Here is a 16077-nt window from a genome sequence, read left to right as displayed (position 1 = left end):
CAGCGCGCGCGGCATATTCTGGCCGCCTCCTCCGCTGCGAGAGGCGCGAGGACACGTCCACGACGCGTCCCCGCGCCGCGTCCCATAGGCAGCCGCTGGTGGTCTCCTCCTTCAAGGAGACGGCCACGATCGACATGGAGAGGGAGCGGCAGCCCGCCTGGCTCGCGCACAACGAGGCGCATATCTCCCCATATCTCCCCATATCTCCCCATATCTCCCCATATCTCCCCATATCTCCCCATATCTCGCCTGGCTCGCGCACACAGGGAAGGCGCACTCTCTCTCGCTCTGCCCTTGACGACACAACGCAGCGCGATTCACACAAAAACACAACCCCGGACCAGCGTGATTCACAACTCGTTGTATACAATGCAATACAGCACAATGGTACGATGTCTTGTTGCACGTCATACACTAGGCGCACCTCTCCCGCGTCTACCCGAAGGGCAGCCGCGTCGACTCGAGCAACATCCAAGACCTGCACGCATGCCGCCTCTGGGTGGCCGGCGTGCCCGCCCGCCGGCGCAGGGTGTGAACGGCGCCTGATCACGCCGCCCTGCTGTGCCCAGGCGGCGGGCGTGCAGCTCGTGGCGCTCAACGTGCAGACGTGGGACAGCGCGATGATGCTCGACGAGGCGCCGCTCCAGCCAGCCGCTTGGGCGCGGGGCGCGGCCGGTCTCTGGCAGCAGAGGGCTGCTGGCCGCTGCCACTAGGCGCTCTTCCAGCTCAACGGGGGGTGCGGCTACGTGCTCAAGCCACAGCTGCCTCCACGGGGAGAGACCCTCTCGTGCGGCGTGCTGCTCACGCTTCGCGTCATCTGCGCGCCTCCCCTCTGTCGCCCACGCCGCGCCTGGCCGAGCAGTGGCTCTGAGCCCCCTCCCGGAGCTCCTCGCCTAGGCGCGTCCAACCTGCCGAAGACGCGAGACGAGAGGCGCGCCGCGCGGCCGAGGGGCGAGCGGCAGCGCGAGATCGCGCCGAGGTCACCCCGAGATCGCTCGAGATCCTAGGCTCGTCGCGAGGCCGTGGGACGAGTGGCATCCTCAGGGCGCCTTCGCGCCGCAGCCGCTGCAGCCCGCAAACATCATCTCGCCCTCGTGCGAGGCGCGCGCGCGGCGGCGGCCGGGGGAGGGGGGGGGGGGGGGGGTCGCCGGCGGGCTGAGCGGCGTTGTGACTGGCGACGCCGCTTCACGGAGGAGAGCCGTGGGTAGGTGGAGCTCATCGGCGGGCTTGTGGGGAGCGAGGACGCCGAGATGCTGGAGGAGCGGTGGTCGCGCTGCACCTCCACCGTCGCTAACAACGGCCTCAACCCCTGGTGGGCAGAGGAGGAGTTCCGGTCCGCTTTTTAGGAACCCCCCCCCCCCCCCCCTCTCCCCTCCCCCTCCGCCTCCTCCTCTGACAAGAGAGAGCCACAACGCCAACGCCCCTTGTGCAAGGTGCGCCTGCTACACCCCGCACTCGGCCCTCCTCAAGCTATCCGTCTACCCTACCCCAACCCTAGCCCCAACCCTAACCCAAGGTGCGCCTGCTACACCCCCGACTCGTCCTTCCTCAAGCTCTCCGTCTACAACGCCCGCCACCAGCTGATGGGCAAGCCGGGCAGGCAGCTCCTCGCCTACGAGGCGGCGCTCGTCGGCGCGCTCCGACCCGGCTACCGCTCCGTCCAAATGCGCTGCCCCAACGGCGGATCGCCGATCGAGTCATGCTCTCTCCTCGTCCACATCGAGTTGACTCCGCTCGAGCCAAACCAGACGCAGCACGTCATCCCCGCGACGCCGCCGCAACAGTCCGCCGACCCGCTCGCCGACGCGCCGCCGCCCGTGCCCGGCTCGCTCGGCCGCGCCGCGGGCCGCCGCCTCTCCCTCCGCACCCGCACTCGCTCGCGCTGCCCCCCCACCGCCGAGTCCACGAGCGGATCGTCGAGCTCGGTGCTGGCGCCGCCGGAGCGATCCCTCGCCAAGCCGCGGTCCCGATCGCGCGCAGGCTCGTCGGGCTCCGAGCGCGCGGCGGCGGCCGCAGGCCCCCCTCGCGCGGTGACGCCGCCCCCCCGCGCCGTCACGCCTGAGCCAGAGCAGCCGCCTCCGGAGGCGGAGCCCGACGGTGCCGGTCCGCACCCGGTGCGAGCGACATTGTGAATATTCATAGCCATGTGCATGGTCCGTTTTTCGTTTTGTGGCTCGGTGGAGCCTATGTGTCTTTCAGTAAACGACAGGATAGCATACCCCGAGCAAAAAGGTTACACTTGCGCGGGCAACTCACAGTACCTCTATCACGACGCGTACCCACTACAGTTCACTCAAGTCTGGATTGTTGATCAGCCAGAAGCCGTGCATGTTGGCCACCAGGATGGCGCCACCAAAGACGTACGGCCGCACAGAGGGCGGTGCACGCCGTAGGAATGGAAAGGCGGGCGCCCAAACGAGCGGCGTGAGGAACTTCCACTCGAAGTTCGTGGACTCGCTGAGCGAGCGCCAGTTGGACGACGGGTCGGCGTACCGCGCGCGAGCGTCGCTCACCGCCTCAGCCGTGGCGGCGTCGTGCTGGCCTCGCCGGAGCGACATGGCCGCCGCCGAGGCCAGGCAGGAAGAGGCCAGAAAAGCGCAAAAGCCGCCGCCAGGAAGAGGCGAGGAACGAAATAAAGAAAAAGCGCTGCTCTCGCTGCTCGCTCGCGGCTGCGGGAGACATGGCCGATGCGCGGGATCGAGGTTAGTACGATCGTCCCCCCCCCCCCCCCCCCATCGTCTCACGTCGGCGACCATGCGCGATGGCGGTGTGACCGATCAAGCTACAAGAGGAATTCAAAGATTCTCCGCGTGTTTTCACTTTATTTATTGGGCGCTGGTGAACGATTTGCCATCCCCAACCGCCCAAGCGCCCGAGGTGGGTCCTCAGAGGCCGGAGGCATGAGAAGCCGACATGCGTGCGGGGCGCACGAGCGGCGTAGCGAGAGCGGCAGGACGATTACTGTGCTTGGCCGCCGCCTGTGACTCAGCAGCGGACACTAACATGCGTAACTCGCGCCACAAGCAGAGCCGTGAACTCATTCCTGCGCCCACGCCTCGATCTTCTTGGGCAGCAGCTGGTTCGACAGGTCCTCCCCGTGGCCTAGACAGCCGTGGAGGCCCTGGCCCCAAGCAAAGACTGCGCCGTCGGCGGTGAGGGCGAGGCTGTGGTAGTCTCCAGCCGACACCGCGACGACGCGCTGGCCAGCAAAGGCCTCGACCTTCTTGGGCAGCAGCTGCTCCTGCTCGTCGCCGTGGCCCAGCTTGCCGAAGGCTCCACCGCCCCAGCTCCAGACACTGCTGTCGGCAGTGAGGGCGAGGTTGTGGGGGCCCCGAGCCGACACAGCGAGGACGCGCTGGCCAGCAAAGGTCTCGACCTTCTTGGGCAGCAGCTGCATCTGCTCGTCGCCGTGGCCCAACCGGCCATAGCTTCCACCACCCCAGCTCCAGACGGCGCCGTCGGCGGTGAGGGCGAGGCTGTGGCCGAGTCCAGGGGAAACAGCGACGACGCGCTGCCCAGCCAGCGCCTCGACCTTCTTTGGCAGCAGCTGGTTCTGCTCGTCGCCGTGGCCCAACTGGCCTAAGCCTCCCCAGCCCCAGCTCCAAAGGCTGCCGTCGGCGGCGAGGGCGAGGCTGTGCTCGCCTGCAGATGACACAGAGAGGACGCGCTGGCCAGCGAAGGCCTCGATCTTCTCGGGCAGCAGCTGGTTCTGCTCGTCGCCGTGGCCCAACCGGCCAAAGAGTCCATTGCCCCAGCTCCAGACGCTGCTGTCGGCGGTGAGGGCGAGGCAGTGGCCGCTTCCAGCCGACACAGTGACGACGCGCTGGTCAGCGAAGGCCTCGACCTTCTTCGGCAGCAGCTGGTTCTGCCTGTCGCCGTGGCCCAGCTTGCCAAAGCCTCCCAAGCCCCAGCTCCAGACAGCACCGCCGGCGGTGAGGGCGAGGCTGTGGTACTCTCCAGCCGACACGCTCACGACGCGCTCACCGCCCAGCGGAGAAGGGAGGCGGGTAGGCGTGTTGAGCCGCGTCACGCCCTCGCCGTGGCCGAGCAGGGCTGGAGAGTAGGCCTGCGCTGAGCCGCACAACGAGAGCCGCCCCTCGCCGTCGATGAAGACGCTGTGCTGTTCGCCTGCCGCCGCCTTCGCCGGCGGGTTGGACACGCAAAGCAGCGCTGAATAGCACAGCCACCGCACGGCGCAGCTCTCGCCCTCTGGCTGCGCCGGCAGCTCGTAGCCGCGCTCTTGCGCCCACAAGCGGATGCCCTCCACCGCTAGCGAGGCGTGGAAGAGAAGCGAGACGGCCGTGACGCGAGCGATGTCGGGGGGGTCGCAGCGAGAGACGACGCGCACGAGGAGGTCCGTGGGGAGGTCGAGGAGGCGGGCGGGCGGGGTCGTGTCTGGCGAGGGAGCGGCGGCGGAGGCGGTGGCGAGGCGGCGCGAGCGGCGCGGCGGAGTGGACATCGCGAGAAAAAAGAATTCAAAGCCAACCCTCTCTCACAGCACACAGGTTCGATACAGGTACGACACACACCAAAAAGAATTCCAGCGGCCCCGTAAAAGAATTTTGGCGCTATCGCAGGAAATATATAGAGAAAAAAGGGCGAAATGCCCTGGTTGTGCGGTTACCCGGGGACTGGGGAGCCGGAGCGGACGGCATCGGCCGCCGAGGGAACGTTGGGAAGAGGCACGAGGAGGGCGGCGACCTCAACCGACTATGGACCCGTCACCAGACGACGCAGAGCAGACGACGGTGTCGGTGAGGCGGAGCAGACGCGCAGGGCGAGACGAGGGAGGGAGCAGGATGTTGCGGAGATCAGCAGGAGGATGTACGACGAGATTAGGAGCAGCAGGGACCCGAGGGACCATGTGGAAGACGGCTAGTGCTAGTCCCCCCATCGGGAGGACGACCCCGGCTCTAGTCGCCGACCACACCCACAAAGAACCCTGCACAAAGACCGCAGGGCGGGGACCTGTTCCTTTTTACCCATCTCCTAGTAGAGGTGTCCGTTTTATTTATTTATTTATTTGTGCGGTTGCCGACTGCACTCGAAGTGCTCCATTGTGGCACGGCCCGCCCTTCTAAGCCACGACAATGCCATGACCATATCGCGCCGTTGCGAGCGCCGCCACCGCCTCCCACGCATTGGTCGCGGGGTCGTAGCGCTCCACCGAGCTGGATGCGTTACCCGTGTCGCCGTCGTACCCGCCCACAGCGTACAGTTTCCCATCGAGCACCGGCACGCCGGGGTGGTTCCGAGCCACCGCCGTCGGCGCCACCGCCTCCCACGCGTCCAACGCCGGGTCGTACCGCTCGACCGAGCTGAGGTGGCCGCCATTCTCGTGGTTGTAGCCCCCCACAGCGTACAGCTTTCCGTCGAGCACTGCCACGCCGTGAGCAGCCCGCGCCCTCGCCATCGGCGCCACCGCCTCCCACGCGTCCAACGCCGGGTCGTACCGCTCGACCGAGCTGAGGTGGCCGCCATTCTCGCGGTTGAAGCCACCCACAGCGTACAGCTTGCCGTCGAGCACCGCCACGCCGTGACAGTTCCGCGCCTCCGCCATCGGCGCCACCGCCTCCCACACATTCGTAGCAAAGTCGTACCGCTCAACCGCGCTGAGGGGGCCGTCGTCGTCGCGCTCGCCGCCGACAGCATACAGCTTGCCTTCGAGCTCTGCAGCTGCGAGAAATGCGCGTGCTGTCGTCATCGGCGCCACCGCCTCCCACGCATTCGTAGCAAAGTTGTACCGCTCCACCAAGCTGGAAGCTGGGCCGTCCTCGCCAATGCCGCCCGCCGCGTAGAGGTTGCCATCGAGCACTCCCATGCAGACATCTTCACGTGCCGTTGGCATCGGCGCCACGGCCTCCTCCTGCCACTCATTGGTTGTCGGGTCGTACCGCTCCAGCGAGCTGTTGGCGTCGTTGTTATAGCCGCCGCCCTCGTAGTCACTGCCTTGGCCGCCGATCACGAGCATGCGCGGCCTCTTGCGCTTCTTCAGCGTCTCCTTCCAGCCGCGGCGCCACGCGCGGCACGTCGCCTTGACCGAGTGCTCCTTGGTCGGCAGCTGGGCGAGGATGTGCGGGGCGAGGTCCGGCGAGAGGAGGACCTCGGAGAGCACCCACTCAGGCTGCTCCACGAGCCGTGCGGCGTGCTCGTCCGCCACGCGCAGCGCGGCGGCGCTCCAGAGCGGCGCCTGCTTGTCGATCAGCTCGATCAGCTGCTCTTGCGAGAGGCCCGCGAGGCGGGCGCCGATGCGGTGGGAGGCCATGGCGCAGTTCGCAGCGTTTTCTTTTCTCAAAAGAATTTAAGCGAAGCAACCATTAATTAATTTTTTGTGGGTTTACGAGGACCCGGGGCAAATGCGGTGGGAGGCCATGTCCGGACAGCAGAAGAAGAATTCGCTCGTGTTTCTCCCCGGAGTCGCTTTTGCGGCTCCCGTGGTGTACCTGTGTTAGTGCCAGTGCGCGCCAGTCCCGTGCCCAGTGTTGGCGTGAAAATTCATGTGAGCGAGGCCGTTTAAATTCTTCTTTTAGGCCTATACGCACGTCCCCAGCGCCCGATCTCATCGTCATGAAGGGCTTGAAGTCGCTCCGGCCCATCTCGCGTACTCGCGACGTCGTGCTGGAAGGGACAATCGAGACGACCAACTCGCAGATCGCAAAGTTCGTCGAGCGGATGATAGAAGACTTGGAGGAGGACCCTGTGCGCTGCAGCCACCTCAATGGCGATGCGATGCCGCTGCCACACCCGCATTGCCCTCGCACATAGACATATGCCCACCGAAACGGCACACCGCATCAGCTCTTGCCTAACCGCTCCGCCGCGCCCGCTCGCAGTGGATGCCGCCGCTCTTCACAAGGGGCCTGAGGCGAGGGTGGGGCGGCGTGTGGCCCGCAGTCGCGGACGCGGTGCGAGAGCACATTCTCGTCAACAAGAGCCATACCAAGCACGATGACGCGGAGCTAGCGCAGGCGACTCCCCCTGCTGCACATAAATAGACAGCCACGGGCCCAGATCGCACCTGTGTGGTCACTACCCTGCTTCAAACACGCTTCAAAGCTCATAACTGTCCCGCCCGTATGCAGAGCCGCCAGGCTGCCAAGCGCCTCTCCGACTGGCCCTCCGCCCCGGAGCTCGACGGGTGCGGAGGAGGGCTCTACACGTGGGCGCGCGCAAAGCTGCTCTACTCGCTCAGGCCCGCAGACAAGCCCTTCATGTGGGTGGCGCAGCAGCCGCTTGCGCTCGCCTGGCTCGGCGCGTCCCTCTGCCCCTTCTACTTTGTCTCGCTGCCGCCGCTCGCCCTCCTCCTCCTCTTCATCGACAAGAGCGACGAATACCAGCTGATCAGCTTCATTGCCCTCGTCAAGGCAGAATAGAGCTTTTGCTAGAGCTAAGACTCCGAGCCATTGCAGCCGCTCAGCACCTGTGACCGCAGGCCTGAGCTCAAGGAATGTGAGCGAGAGCGTACCTGCCTGTCAGGCGAACTGGGTGGTTCAGCAGCTCGTCATGATGCTCGTCGGCCTCGCCGAGCTCTACTACTGCACCACCACCCTCTCTTGCAACGAGGCAGCGCCCGGCATGTCTGTCCGAGGGCAGACCGCGGCGGTGACACTGGTTGCGCTCGAGGCGCTCGTGGCGGGTACGTTTCTCTCCTACCTGCACACGCGCCGAGTGCGCTGGCTTGCCTTCAAGCGGGTCGAGGCGGTGCGTTCGGCGGCGCGACGCGGGGTGGCGCACCGGCGAGCCGCGTCGACGGCATGCACAGCTCTCGACCTTGTCGCCAGCGCGCAGCAAGGGCTCCTCGACACGGCCGCCGCCGCCGCCTCTGCCGCAGGGCTTTCGGCGGGGGCAGTCGACCTGCCCACGCCGGACCTTGGCGTCAAGGGCGCACTGACCGTCTTCGTTTTACGTGCCCGGGGTCTAGAGAGCACGGACCGGAATGGGCTCGCCGATCCGTATGTGAAGGTGACGGTCGGCAGCACCACGCGCAAGACCAAGGTGATGCCTCGCACCCTCGACCCGGAGTGGTTCGAGCGGCTCGGATTCGAGGGCGTGCTGCGGGACATCGTCGCAAAGCCGGTGCAGGTGGTGGTGTACGATCGCGACGTGCTGACGCGCGATGACAAGCTCGGTCAACGCGCAAGATACCTTCCCTGCTCTCTATCCTTCATTGACGCGTCCCGGTCACGCCTATCAGGCGAGGTAGCGCTCGACCTGAGCCTTCTTCTGCTCCAGCCATCGACCTCGCCGCGGCGCACTCACCAACTTCACCACCTCCACTTCCAGGACGGCAAGCAGGGCCTACTCTCGCTCGAGGTCGGCTGGGCCCCGCAGACCGACCCCTCCCCCGCCGCCTCCACCGTGCCCTCGGCGGGTGCGTCGCCGACGCAGCCCCGCCGAGACTACCTCGACATGCACGCGCGAGGAGAGCTTGCTGTGCACCTCTTCCGCGGCGGCGCTCTGGCTCCCAAGGGCAGCAGCAGCAGCGCCGACCCGTACGTCGTCGCGAGCATCGGCAGGCAGCGGCGCAAGTCGAAAGTGGTGCGGCAGACGCGCGCCCAGCGAGAAGCAGGAGCGCCAAATCACCGCGCTTGCACTCATGGCTTGGACTGTGAATAGGCTGCAGCCCGAGTGGGACGAGCGGCTGACCTTTGACGGCGTCCTCAGCGACTTTATGGGCAAAGTGCTCCACCTACAGGTGCTCGATAAGGGCCGCTTCCGTTCGGAGCCTCTCTCCGAGTGCGAGGTGCCGCTCGAACCTATCTTGTGCGAGCTCGAAGAGTCTGCCGCCCCCGTCGTACGCTGGGAGCTGCCCTTGACTGCGACCGGGCCGTTCAACGCAACGAGCGGTCACCTTACCATCGCCATCGATTGGCTGGAGCGGCGGCCGGCGGCGAGGAAGGACGAGGACGCGTGTGCCGTCGCGGCCGCTTCGTCGTTTGGCGGCGCGGCCGCGTCGTCGGCTGGGGCCGAGACATCTCTTACCAGCGGGGAGGCGGTCCCGCGCGCCCCAACGAAGATGCCGTCGCGGATGGCGTCGCGACCAGCGATGCGCTTCATCGACGCGCACGCCTACGGCGAGATCGAGGTACATGTGCGCAGCGCCCAGAACTTGGAGGCCAAGGACGCGCGCACCCAGTCCTCCGACCCGTACGTGCTAGTGCGGCTCGGCCGGCAGCGAAGGCGGTCGAGGGTCGTGAAGCGTAGCCTCTTCCCGCTCTGGGACGAGCGATTAGCCTTCGAGGGCTTCCTTGGCGAGCTTGTGCAAGACGAGACGCTCCTTGTCAAGGTGCTCGATCACGATATTGGCAGCACAGACGACGACCTCGGCGAGCTAGAGCTCGAGCTCGGCCAGCTGCTCAGCGAGGGTTCCATCACTCTCACCGACGTGCCCCTCGCCGCCGCGAAGCACGGATCCATCTCGCTCTCCGTCTCCTGGTACCCCTTCGAGGACATCGTCGGGCCGTGGGAGCGCGTCGCCACTTGTGGCCGCATCCCCTCCAAGCGGCAGCGAGCGGAGCCGCGGAGCGACCGGGTTACGCGAGGGGTGGTTGCAGTGGACCTCGCCTTTTTGCTGGGCATCTCCTTTCTCGCCTCGGCCGATCTCATCTATCGCGTCAACGGGTGCGGCCCGCTCGGTATTGTCACCGACATCGCGGCGCTCTGGACGCGTTTCCTCACCCTCGAGTCGACGAGCACGGAGCGTGGCGTCTGGTGGCTGCTCTCGGTGCTCTCGATGGCGACGGCACTGCCTTACCTCCTGTTCCTCCTGCCAACGATCGGCGTCATCCTGCTCCGACTCGAGCTGACGGGGTACGACAAGAGGGGAACGCTCCGATCGGTGCTCAGCCACCGCAAAATGGTGCGCGAGATCCGTTGCGGAGCGCCGCCCTCCCGCTCCTGCTCCACCCGCCGCCGCCGTGATCCGCTAGGTGAAGCTGCACTATATGCAGAACGAGGGGGCGAAGCCGCGCGGGGGGCGAGGCCGGGTGGGGAAGAAGCGCTCGGCGGTCGGGGCGCTGGTGGGCTCCGCGGTGGGCACGTTGGTGGGGCAACGCTACACGGCGTTGATATGAACCTACTCGACGCGCGCCGAGCGGGGCGAGGCGTTAGGCTTAGGGCACAGCATGGGGCACAGGGGTCAGGCGACGGCGGAGCGGGGGGTGCCTCTGTTTTTTGACAAAAGAGACATTACGGCTTCACGGCTTCACGCGAAGCTCTCTCGGAAATAAGCTGCCCTCACACTTCTGACCGAACTGTGGGACTGAACACAGTACTTTTGCATGAAGGAAGAGGAAAGGGTTCCGTCTCGTCGCTTCGCTTAGCGGCGCCGCGCTCCATGGCGGGCGGAGGTGTCCGAGTGTCACGGCGGCACAGCTGCAGCCCCTGGCGGTGAGAGCCAAGCGCGGCTCGCCTCCGCCGCCTGCTTCGCGCGCCTCAGCCCGTCGCACGACGGGTAGCCCGCCATGGACGTGACGTCGACCACGTGGCAGCCGGCGGCGTGTGCCTGTTCCTCAAAGCTACTGATAAGCGGTGCATTTCCGACCAATCTCGTGGCAGCCGGCGGCGTATGTGCCGACGCGAGCCCCGCCTCGCCGTCCTCGAACGCACGGCAGCGGGCCGGGTCCGCGCCTGGCGAGATTGTGCCCGAGATCTCGCCGAGATGCGGTCGGTATCGAGCCGCGAACGACTGCGCTGTTACTCGAGGAATCTTCGGCTGGCTCTCGGCTGGCTCTCGGCTGGCTCTCGGCTGGCTCTCGGCTGCATCTCGAGGCCCGCGCCGAGGCGCCGCGCGGCCTCGAGGAAGATGTCCGGCGCGGGCTTGCCTGTTCAGTCCCAAAGTCGGCGGCTGTCCTCCACGTCTCGCCCCTCGCCTCTTCTATCCAAGGCGTGCCCGCCGCCACCTCGTGTCACTTCGTGCCATCTCGTGCCATCTCGTGTAATCTCGCGCCTGCCGCCACCTCCGCCGCGCACACCACGTTCCCCAGCCTCGAGTTGAAGATGTCCGCGAGCCCAGCGCTCTCGAGGTGCCGCTCCACGTGCTCCCGCAACCTGTTGGCAGCCTCCTTTCGATAAGCAGTCGGCGCGTTGTCGGCGCTCGACGTGCCGCTCGCGCGACCCGCTGGTGGCCAGGCAGACGGGCACTCCTCGCGCGAGCGCCCCACGCGCGAGCGCCACCACGCACGCAATCGGCGCCGGCGCGCCGATCTTCTCCTCGGCCTGCAGGTGCGCCCGCTTCTTCTCCGCCAGAAAGGCGGCCACAAAGGCGTCGGTCGCGTCGGTGCCCTTTTGAGCGCGGTGCATCTCCCGCACGATGTCGGGCAGCGGCTTCCCCGCGAAGCCGTAAAAGTCGTCCTCCGACATCGATAGGCCGTGCTGAGGGCACACCTCGGCCCACGAGTGATAGAAGAGTGGCATCGTGTCAATGAGCGTGCCGTCGCAGTCGAATAGGAGGCCGGCCAGGTCGGCGTCGGCAACAAAGTGTGGACCGATGGTGCGCTGGCCGTCGGGGAGAGACATAATTGGCCCTCGTTCCGACGAGCGACCGCCGACGAGCGACCAGTACCAGCACGAAGAGGAAGCGGAGAGTGGTAGAACAAGAAACGCGGATTCGGGCGAGCGCTTCCATACCGCCCTGGTGTCCAGCCCGAGCCTGGCTGTTCTCACCCCTATTCATCTGACTGCAATCGTAAATACCTCACTGAGGCGATTAAGAAACAAGAAAAATATCCTCCAACTTGGGGCAAGGCGGGACCGTAGTCCGAGCCCGATGCCTCACTGCCCCGGCGCCAACGCCTCGACCTTCTTTGGCAGCAGCTGGTTCGTCTGGTCCTCTCCGTGGCCTAGGCAGGCGTCTTCACCCCTGCCCCAGGTAAAGACAGCGCCGTCGGCGGTGATGGCGAGGCTGTGGAATGCTCCAGTCGACACGGCGATGACGCGCTGGCCAGCAAAGGCCTCGACCTTCTTCGGCTGCTGCTGGCTCTGCTCGTCGCCGTGGCCCAACCGGCCATTGCCTCCATTGCCCCAGCTCCAGATGGCTCCGTCGGAGGTGAGGGCGAGGCCGTGGCTCTCTCCAGCCGACACAGCGACGACGCGCTGGCCAGCCAAGGCCTCGATCTTCTCGGGCAGCAGCCGGTCCTGCACGTCGCCGTGGCCCAACCGGCCAAAGGCTCCATGGCCCCAGCTCCAGACGGCGCCGTCGGCGGTGAGGGCGAGGCTGTGGCTGCTCGCAGCGAACACAGCGACGGCGCGCCGGCCAGCGAGCGCCTCGATCTTCTTGGGAAGCAGCTGGCTCTGATGGTCGCCGTGGCCCAACCGGCCAAAGGCTCCCCAGCCCCAGCTCCAGACAGCGCCGTCGGCGGTGAGGGCGAGGCTGTGGCGGGATCCTGCCGAGACGGCGACGACGCGCCACCCAGCAAAGGCCTCGACCTTCTTGGGCAGCAGCTGGTCCTCCTCGTCACCGTGGCCCAGCTCGCCAAAGAATCCATAGCCCCAGCTCCAGACAGCGCTGTCTGCGGTGAGGGCGAGGCTGTGCGCGGCGCCAGCCGACACAGCGAAGACACGATGGCCATCAAAAGCCTCGACCTTCTTCGGCTGCCACTGCTCCTCCTCGTCGCCGTGGCCCAGCTTGCCCTCCCCTCCATCGCCCCAGCTCCAGACGGCTCCGCCGGCGGTGAGGGCGAGGTTGTGGTCGGCGCCAGCTGCCACGCTCATGGCGCGCTCACCCAGCGTCGACGGCAGCCGAGTCGGCGTGTTGAGCCGCGTCACGCCCTCGCCGTGGCCGAGCAGGACTGGCGAGTAGGACGGCGCAGAGCCGCACGACGAGAGCCGCCCCTCGCCGTCGATGAAGAGACTGTGCAGAGCGCTTCCCGCCGCCCTCGCCGGCGGGTTGGACTCGCACAGCAGCGCCGAATAGCACAGCCACCGCACGGCGCAGACCTCGCCCTCTGGCTGCGCCGGCAGCTCGAAGCCGCGCTCTCGCGCCCACAAGCGGATGCCGTCCTCCGCAAGCGAGGCGTGGAAGAGGAGCGAGACGGCCGCGACGCGAGCGATGTCGAGGGGGTCGCAGCGAGAGACGACGCGCACGAGGAGGTCCGTGGGGAGTTCGAGGAGGCGGGTGGGCGGCGGCGTGTCTGCCGAGGGCGCGGCGGTGGCGGCGGGTGCGAGGCGGCGCGAGCGGCGCGGCGGAGTGGACATCGCGAGAAAAAGAATTGCGAGCCGCCGAAAATTCAAAACAAAACTCTCGCACCTCGTGGGGAGGGAAATAGCGGTGGCGAGACACACGTGGCCAGCCGATGCGTGACTGTCTCATCCCGAGGTTCCCTCGCCGGCCGCCTCCAGCCAGCGCGGGCACGCCGCGTCGGGGTGGCCGCGGTACAGCCAGCCGTCGGCCAGCACCGCGCTCTCGCTCTCGTGGAGGGCGCCCTCCGGAGGGATGTGCCTCCAGCAGCGCTCGCACCGCGGCGCCGTCGCGCGCTGCACGAGCAGCCGCACCGACCAGCCGGCGCACCCCTCCCCGCCCTCCGCGCCGCCCTCCGCGCCGCCCTCCGCGCCGCCCTCCGCGCCGCCCTCGGCCACGATCTCTCCCCCGCCCCACGCGGCGACGGCGGCCGCCGCGTCCTCTCCCCCGCCACCGGCGGCGGAGGCGCCGACGACACGCGTGCCGCAGACGCCGAGCAAATCGTTGAGCTCCGCGCCTAGTCGACACGGGGCGGCAACTGTGGAGAGACGGGCGCCCGCCTATGCACGCCGAGCGGGTCGTTGAGCTCCCGCGCCTAGCGACTCGAGCGCCACATGCAGCTCGCCTCCTTCCGGCGAGCAGCGCACCTGCTCACACCGACGGGGCAGCGGTGATCCGCGCCTGCCGCAATGCTCCCTCCCTCCTGCCGAGCAGCGCCCGCCTCCACCAGCGCCTCCCCCGCGCCGCCGATCCGGCCGCCCACCCTCGCCTCGTGCAGCAGCGGCGCCAGCTCCTCCCGCACCTGGCACGGAGATATGGCGGAGATATGGCGGAGATATGGCGGAGATATGGCGGAGATACGGCGGAGATATGGCAAGCTCCTCCCGCACCTGGCACGGAGAGGTCCCGGTCAGCCTCGGCCAGCCTCAGTCCGCCTCGGAAGGGTGTCCACTCTGGGAGCGGAGGCGAGGCGCATCTCTCGGGACGGGTCTCTCGGAGCGCGTCTCGCCGCGCCCTCTCCGCCAGCGCCCAGCGGCGCGCGAGGTCGAAGTCGGTCCAAGAAGCCGGCAGGTCCTCCCAGACACGCTCAACCTACAGCCGAGAGGCCAGCCGGGGGGGGGGGGGGATGGGCGAGGTGCGCCAGGCACACGCCCTCACGCCACGACGCGACCCACCGGCGGCGGCGGTCGCTGTGCGCCGCGGTGCTCGTGCACCTCCTCCGCCAGGAAGGGCGTGATCGGGCCTGCAGGAGGGCGGAAGAGAGGCGTCGGAGGGGAGGGCTCCCTGCCTCGCCCGCCGCGGCCGGGAAGGGGGCGGGTGGTGCGGCACCGATCGAGAGGAGCAGCGCGTCCAGCGCGGCGTGCAGCACCTGCCTCGCAGGCGGAGGCGGTGAGCAGGTGCGGGGAGGAGGAGCGGGCTCGCAGCGGCAGCAAAGGCGTCGAGCGGGGCTCGCGGCACCGTCTGCACTGCCCGGCGCGAGTCGCCGTCCGCGTCGCCGCAGTACAGCCGGTCCTGCTCGGAAGGGGGGTGGGGGGGGTGAGCTCGTGAGGGACCACACGGCGTCGCCCCAGCGGAGGCTCTGGTCAAGACAAAGTGATCCGCCGAGATCTGGGGAGATCTGGGGAGATCTGGGGAGATCTGGGGAGATATGGGGCGATCCTTGGTCGAGTCAAAGTACTCGGCCGAGAGGCGCTCCTATCAGTATCAACATCAATCACAGACAACCAACGAGCAGTCAGTGCATGAGTCGCTGCCCTCATCCTAGCAGCAGCGACGGCAACAGCAAATGAAGCGCGAGCAAAGGACCGAGTCGCAGCTCTCGTCCCAGAGGCGCTCCGTCGCGAGTGCGAGGGAGAGATGGGGAGATATTGGGGAGATATTGGGAGATTTGGGGAGAGATTGGGAGATATGGCGCTCCGTCGCGAGTGCGAAGGAGATATGGGGAGATTTGGGGAGATATTGGGAGATTTGGCGCTCCGTCGCGAGTGCGAGGGTCGAGCCAACCACCCGGTGCAGCTGGCGGGTGGAGTAGCTCTCGCGCACCTGAGGAGGGCGACGCGTGGGGCCGTCAGGAGGAGGAGGGGGAGTGCGGCGGGGCGGGGGAGGCGGATCTCGCGCACGCGGGAGGAGTGCTCGGCGAGCAAGTGGAGCATGTGCCGGTCGGCGAGCCTGACCACCAACGCTGCACCAGTCATCTTTCACAACCCCATGAAGTAGCAAGTGGAGCAGCGGGCGGTCGGCGAGCCGCATCCGCTCCACCGGCAGCGCGTCCGCCTCCGGGTCGAAATCGGAAAGGTTGCCTTCGAGTGAGTGAGGCATGCTCAGGCCGGTCTACTAGGGTGGATGAGCCGGCACACACTCGGAGACGCCGCCTGGTCAGTGTGTCGTTTCAATGAGACGCCCACTCCTGGCTTCGTTAGCCGGGACACTGTCGGGGGGGAGGCTGCCCAGGCAGAAACGGCACGCGTTGCGCAGCCGCCGGTACACCTCTCTCGCCCGCTCAAGCACCTGCCCACACGCAGAGGTGTGAAGAGACGCTGCTCACTGCCCCCCACCCTGCCGCTTGACCTGCTTGATGTCGCACACCGGGTCGGCCGGATCGACAAAGAATACCGCCTCGATGGAGGCGGGGAGGTGTTCGATCCACAAGTCGGGGTCGAGCACGGCCTCATTGTACCCCGAAAAGGATCCCATCCCGCCGTACCCAAACGACCAGCTCTTGGCGTGCAACCGCACAACCACGTCGAGCTCTCCCGGTCCCCACGGGTAGACGTGCCCGCCGCACTTCCCGAACCCGCAGACGCACCGCGCGAACTCATCCGAGCGCAGGCACTTTGTGTGCAGGTCGCAGCCCGGGCACGGGTCGCCACACGCGTCTCGGAAGGTGTGGATGTCACCGT

At 67.3% G+C, this 16077-nt stretch overlaps 6 protein-coding genes across 6 annotated transcripts in view; 3 read left to right on the top strand and 3 right to left on the bottom strand.

Moving 5' to 3' along the window:
* Positions 1 to 118: 118 nt before the first annotated feature.
* Positions 119 to 2219, top strand: EMIHUDRAFT_432240 (hypothetical protein). Its single transcript, XM_005770382.1, has 8 exons — positions 119 to 176; positions 419 to 499; positions 570 to 635; positions 714 to 819; positions 898 to 931; positions 1008 to 1101; positions 1209 to 1333; positions 1517 to 2219. The coding sequence occupies exons 1-8, from the start codon at positions 135 to 137 to the stop codon at positions 2130 to 2132; spliced, it is 1164 nt and encodes a 387-aa protein (XP_005770439.1). The 5' UTR covers positions 119 to 134; the 3' UTR covers positions 2133 to 2219.
* A 63-nt stretch (positions 2220 to 2282) lies between these two features.
* On the bottom strand, positions 2283 to 6265 carry EMIHUDRAFT_196026 (hypothetical protein; the record flags this gene model as incomplete). The annotated part of the gene is made up of 3 exons (XM_005770381.1): positions 2283 to 2542; positions 2745 to 2782; positions 6030 to 6265. The coding sequence occupies 3 exons, from the start codon at positions 6263 to 6265 to the stop codon at positions 2283 to 2285; spliced, it is 534 nt and encodes a 177-aa protein (XP_005770438.1).
* Positions 6266 to 6356: 91 nt separating this feature from the next.
* EMIHUDRAFT_196025 (hypothetical protein) lies at positions 6357 to 7373 on the top strand (the record flags this gene model as incomplete). Its single annotated transcript, XM_005770380.1, has 4 exons — positions 6357 to 6437; positions 6574 to 6699; positions 6834 to 6905; positions 7083 to 7373. 4 exons carry the CDS (start codon positions 6357 to 6359, stop codon positions 7371 to 7373), a joined length of 570 nt encoding a protein of 189 aa, XP_005770437.1.
* A 130-nt stretch (positions 7374 to 7503) lies between these two features.
* Positions 7504 to 10073, top strand: EMIHUDRAFT_196024 (hypothetical protein; the record flags this gene model as incomplete). The annotated part of the gene is made up of 4 exons (XM_005770379.1): positions 7504 to 8199; positions 8284 to 8528; positions 8617 to 9859; positions 9930 to 10073. The coding sequence occupies 4 exons, from the start codon at positions 7504 to 7506 to the stop codon at positions 10071 to 10073; spliced, it is 2328 nt and encodes a 775-aa protein (XP_005770436.1).
* A 287-nt stretch (positions 10074 to 10360) lies between these two features.
* Positions 10361 to 11517, bottom strand: EMIHUDRAFT_196023 (hypothetical protein; the record flags this gene model as incomplete). The annotated part of the gene is made up of 3 exons (XM_005770378.1): positions 10361 to 10504; positions 10959 to 11063; positions 11143 to 11517. The coding sequence occupies 3 exons, from the start codon at positions 11515 to 11517 to the stop codon at positions 10361 to 10363; spliced, it is 624 nt and encodes a 207-aa protein (XP_005770435.1).
* Positions 11518 to 13305: 1788 nt separating this feature from the next.
* Positions 13306 to 16077, bottom strand: part of EMIHUDRAFT_461290 (putative mitochondrial isoleucine tRNA synthetase) — a gene marked incomplete at its 3' end in the record, with an annotated part of 6869 nt that continues 4097 nt past the window's right edge. Inside the window, exons 9-19 of the mRNA XM_005770377.1 lie at positions 15746 to 16009; positions 15625 to 15685; positions 15423 to 15477; positions 15298 to 15346; positions 14984 to 15220; positions 14636 to 14689; positions 14507 to 14546; positions 14353 to 14420; positions 14075 to 14269; positions 13835 to 13979; positions 13306 to 13694 (exon numbers count right to left, since the gene is read on the bottom strand). Coding sequence (XP_005770434.1) covers positions 13306 to 13694; positions 13835 to 13979; positions 14075 to 14269; positions 14353 to 14420; positions 14507 to 14546; positions 14636 to 14689; positions 14984 to 15220; positions 15298 to 15346; positions 15423 to 15477; positions 15625 to 15685; positions 15746 to 16009 — 1557 coding nt within the window. The remainder of the gene's footprint in view (positions 13695 to 13834; positions 13980 to 14074; positions 14270 to 14352; positions 14421 to 14506; positions 14547 to 14635; positions 14690 to 14983; positions 15221 to 15297; positions 15347 to 15422; positions 15478 to 15624; positions 15686 to 15745; positions 16010 to 16077) is intronic.

This window comes from Emiliania huxleyi (genome assembly GCF_000372725.1).
Source record: "Emiliania huxleyi CCMP1516 unplaced genomic scaffold EMIHUscaffold_4, whole genome shotgun sequence".
Taxonomy (NCBI): Eukaryota; Haptophyta; order Isochrysidales; family Noelaerhabdaceae; genus Emiliania; species Emiliania huxleyi.
This window is presented reverse-complemented; position numbering and strand designations above follow the sequence as displayed.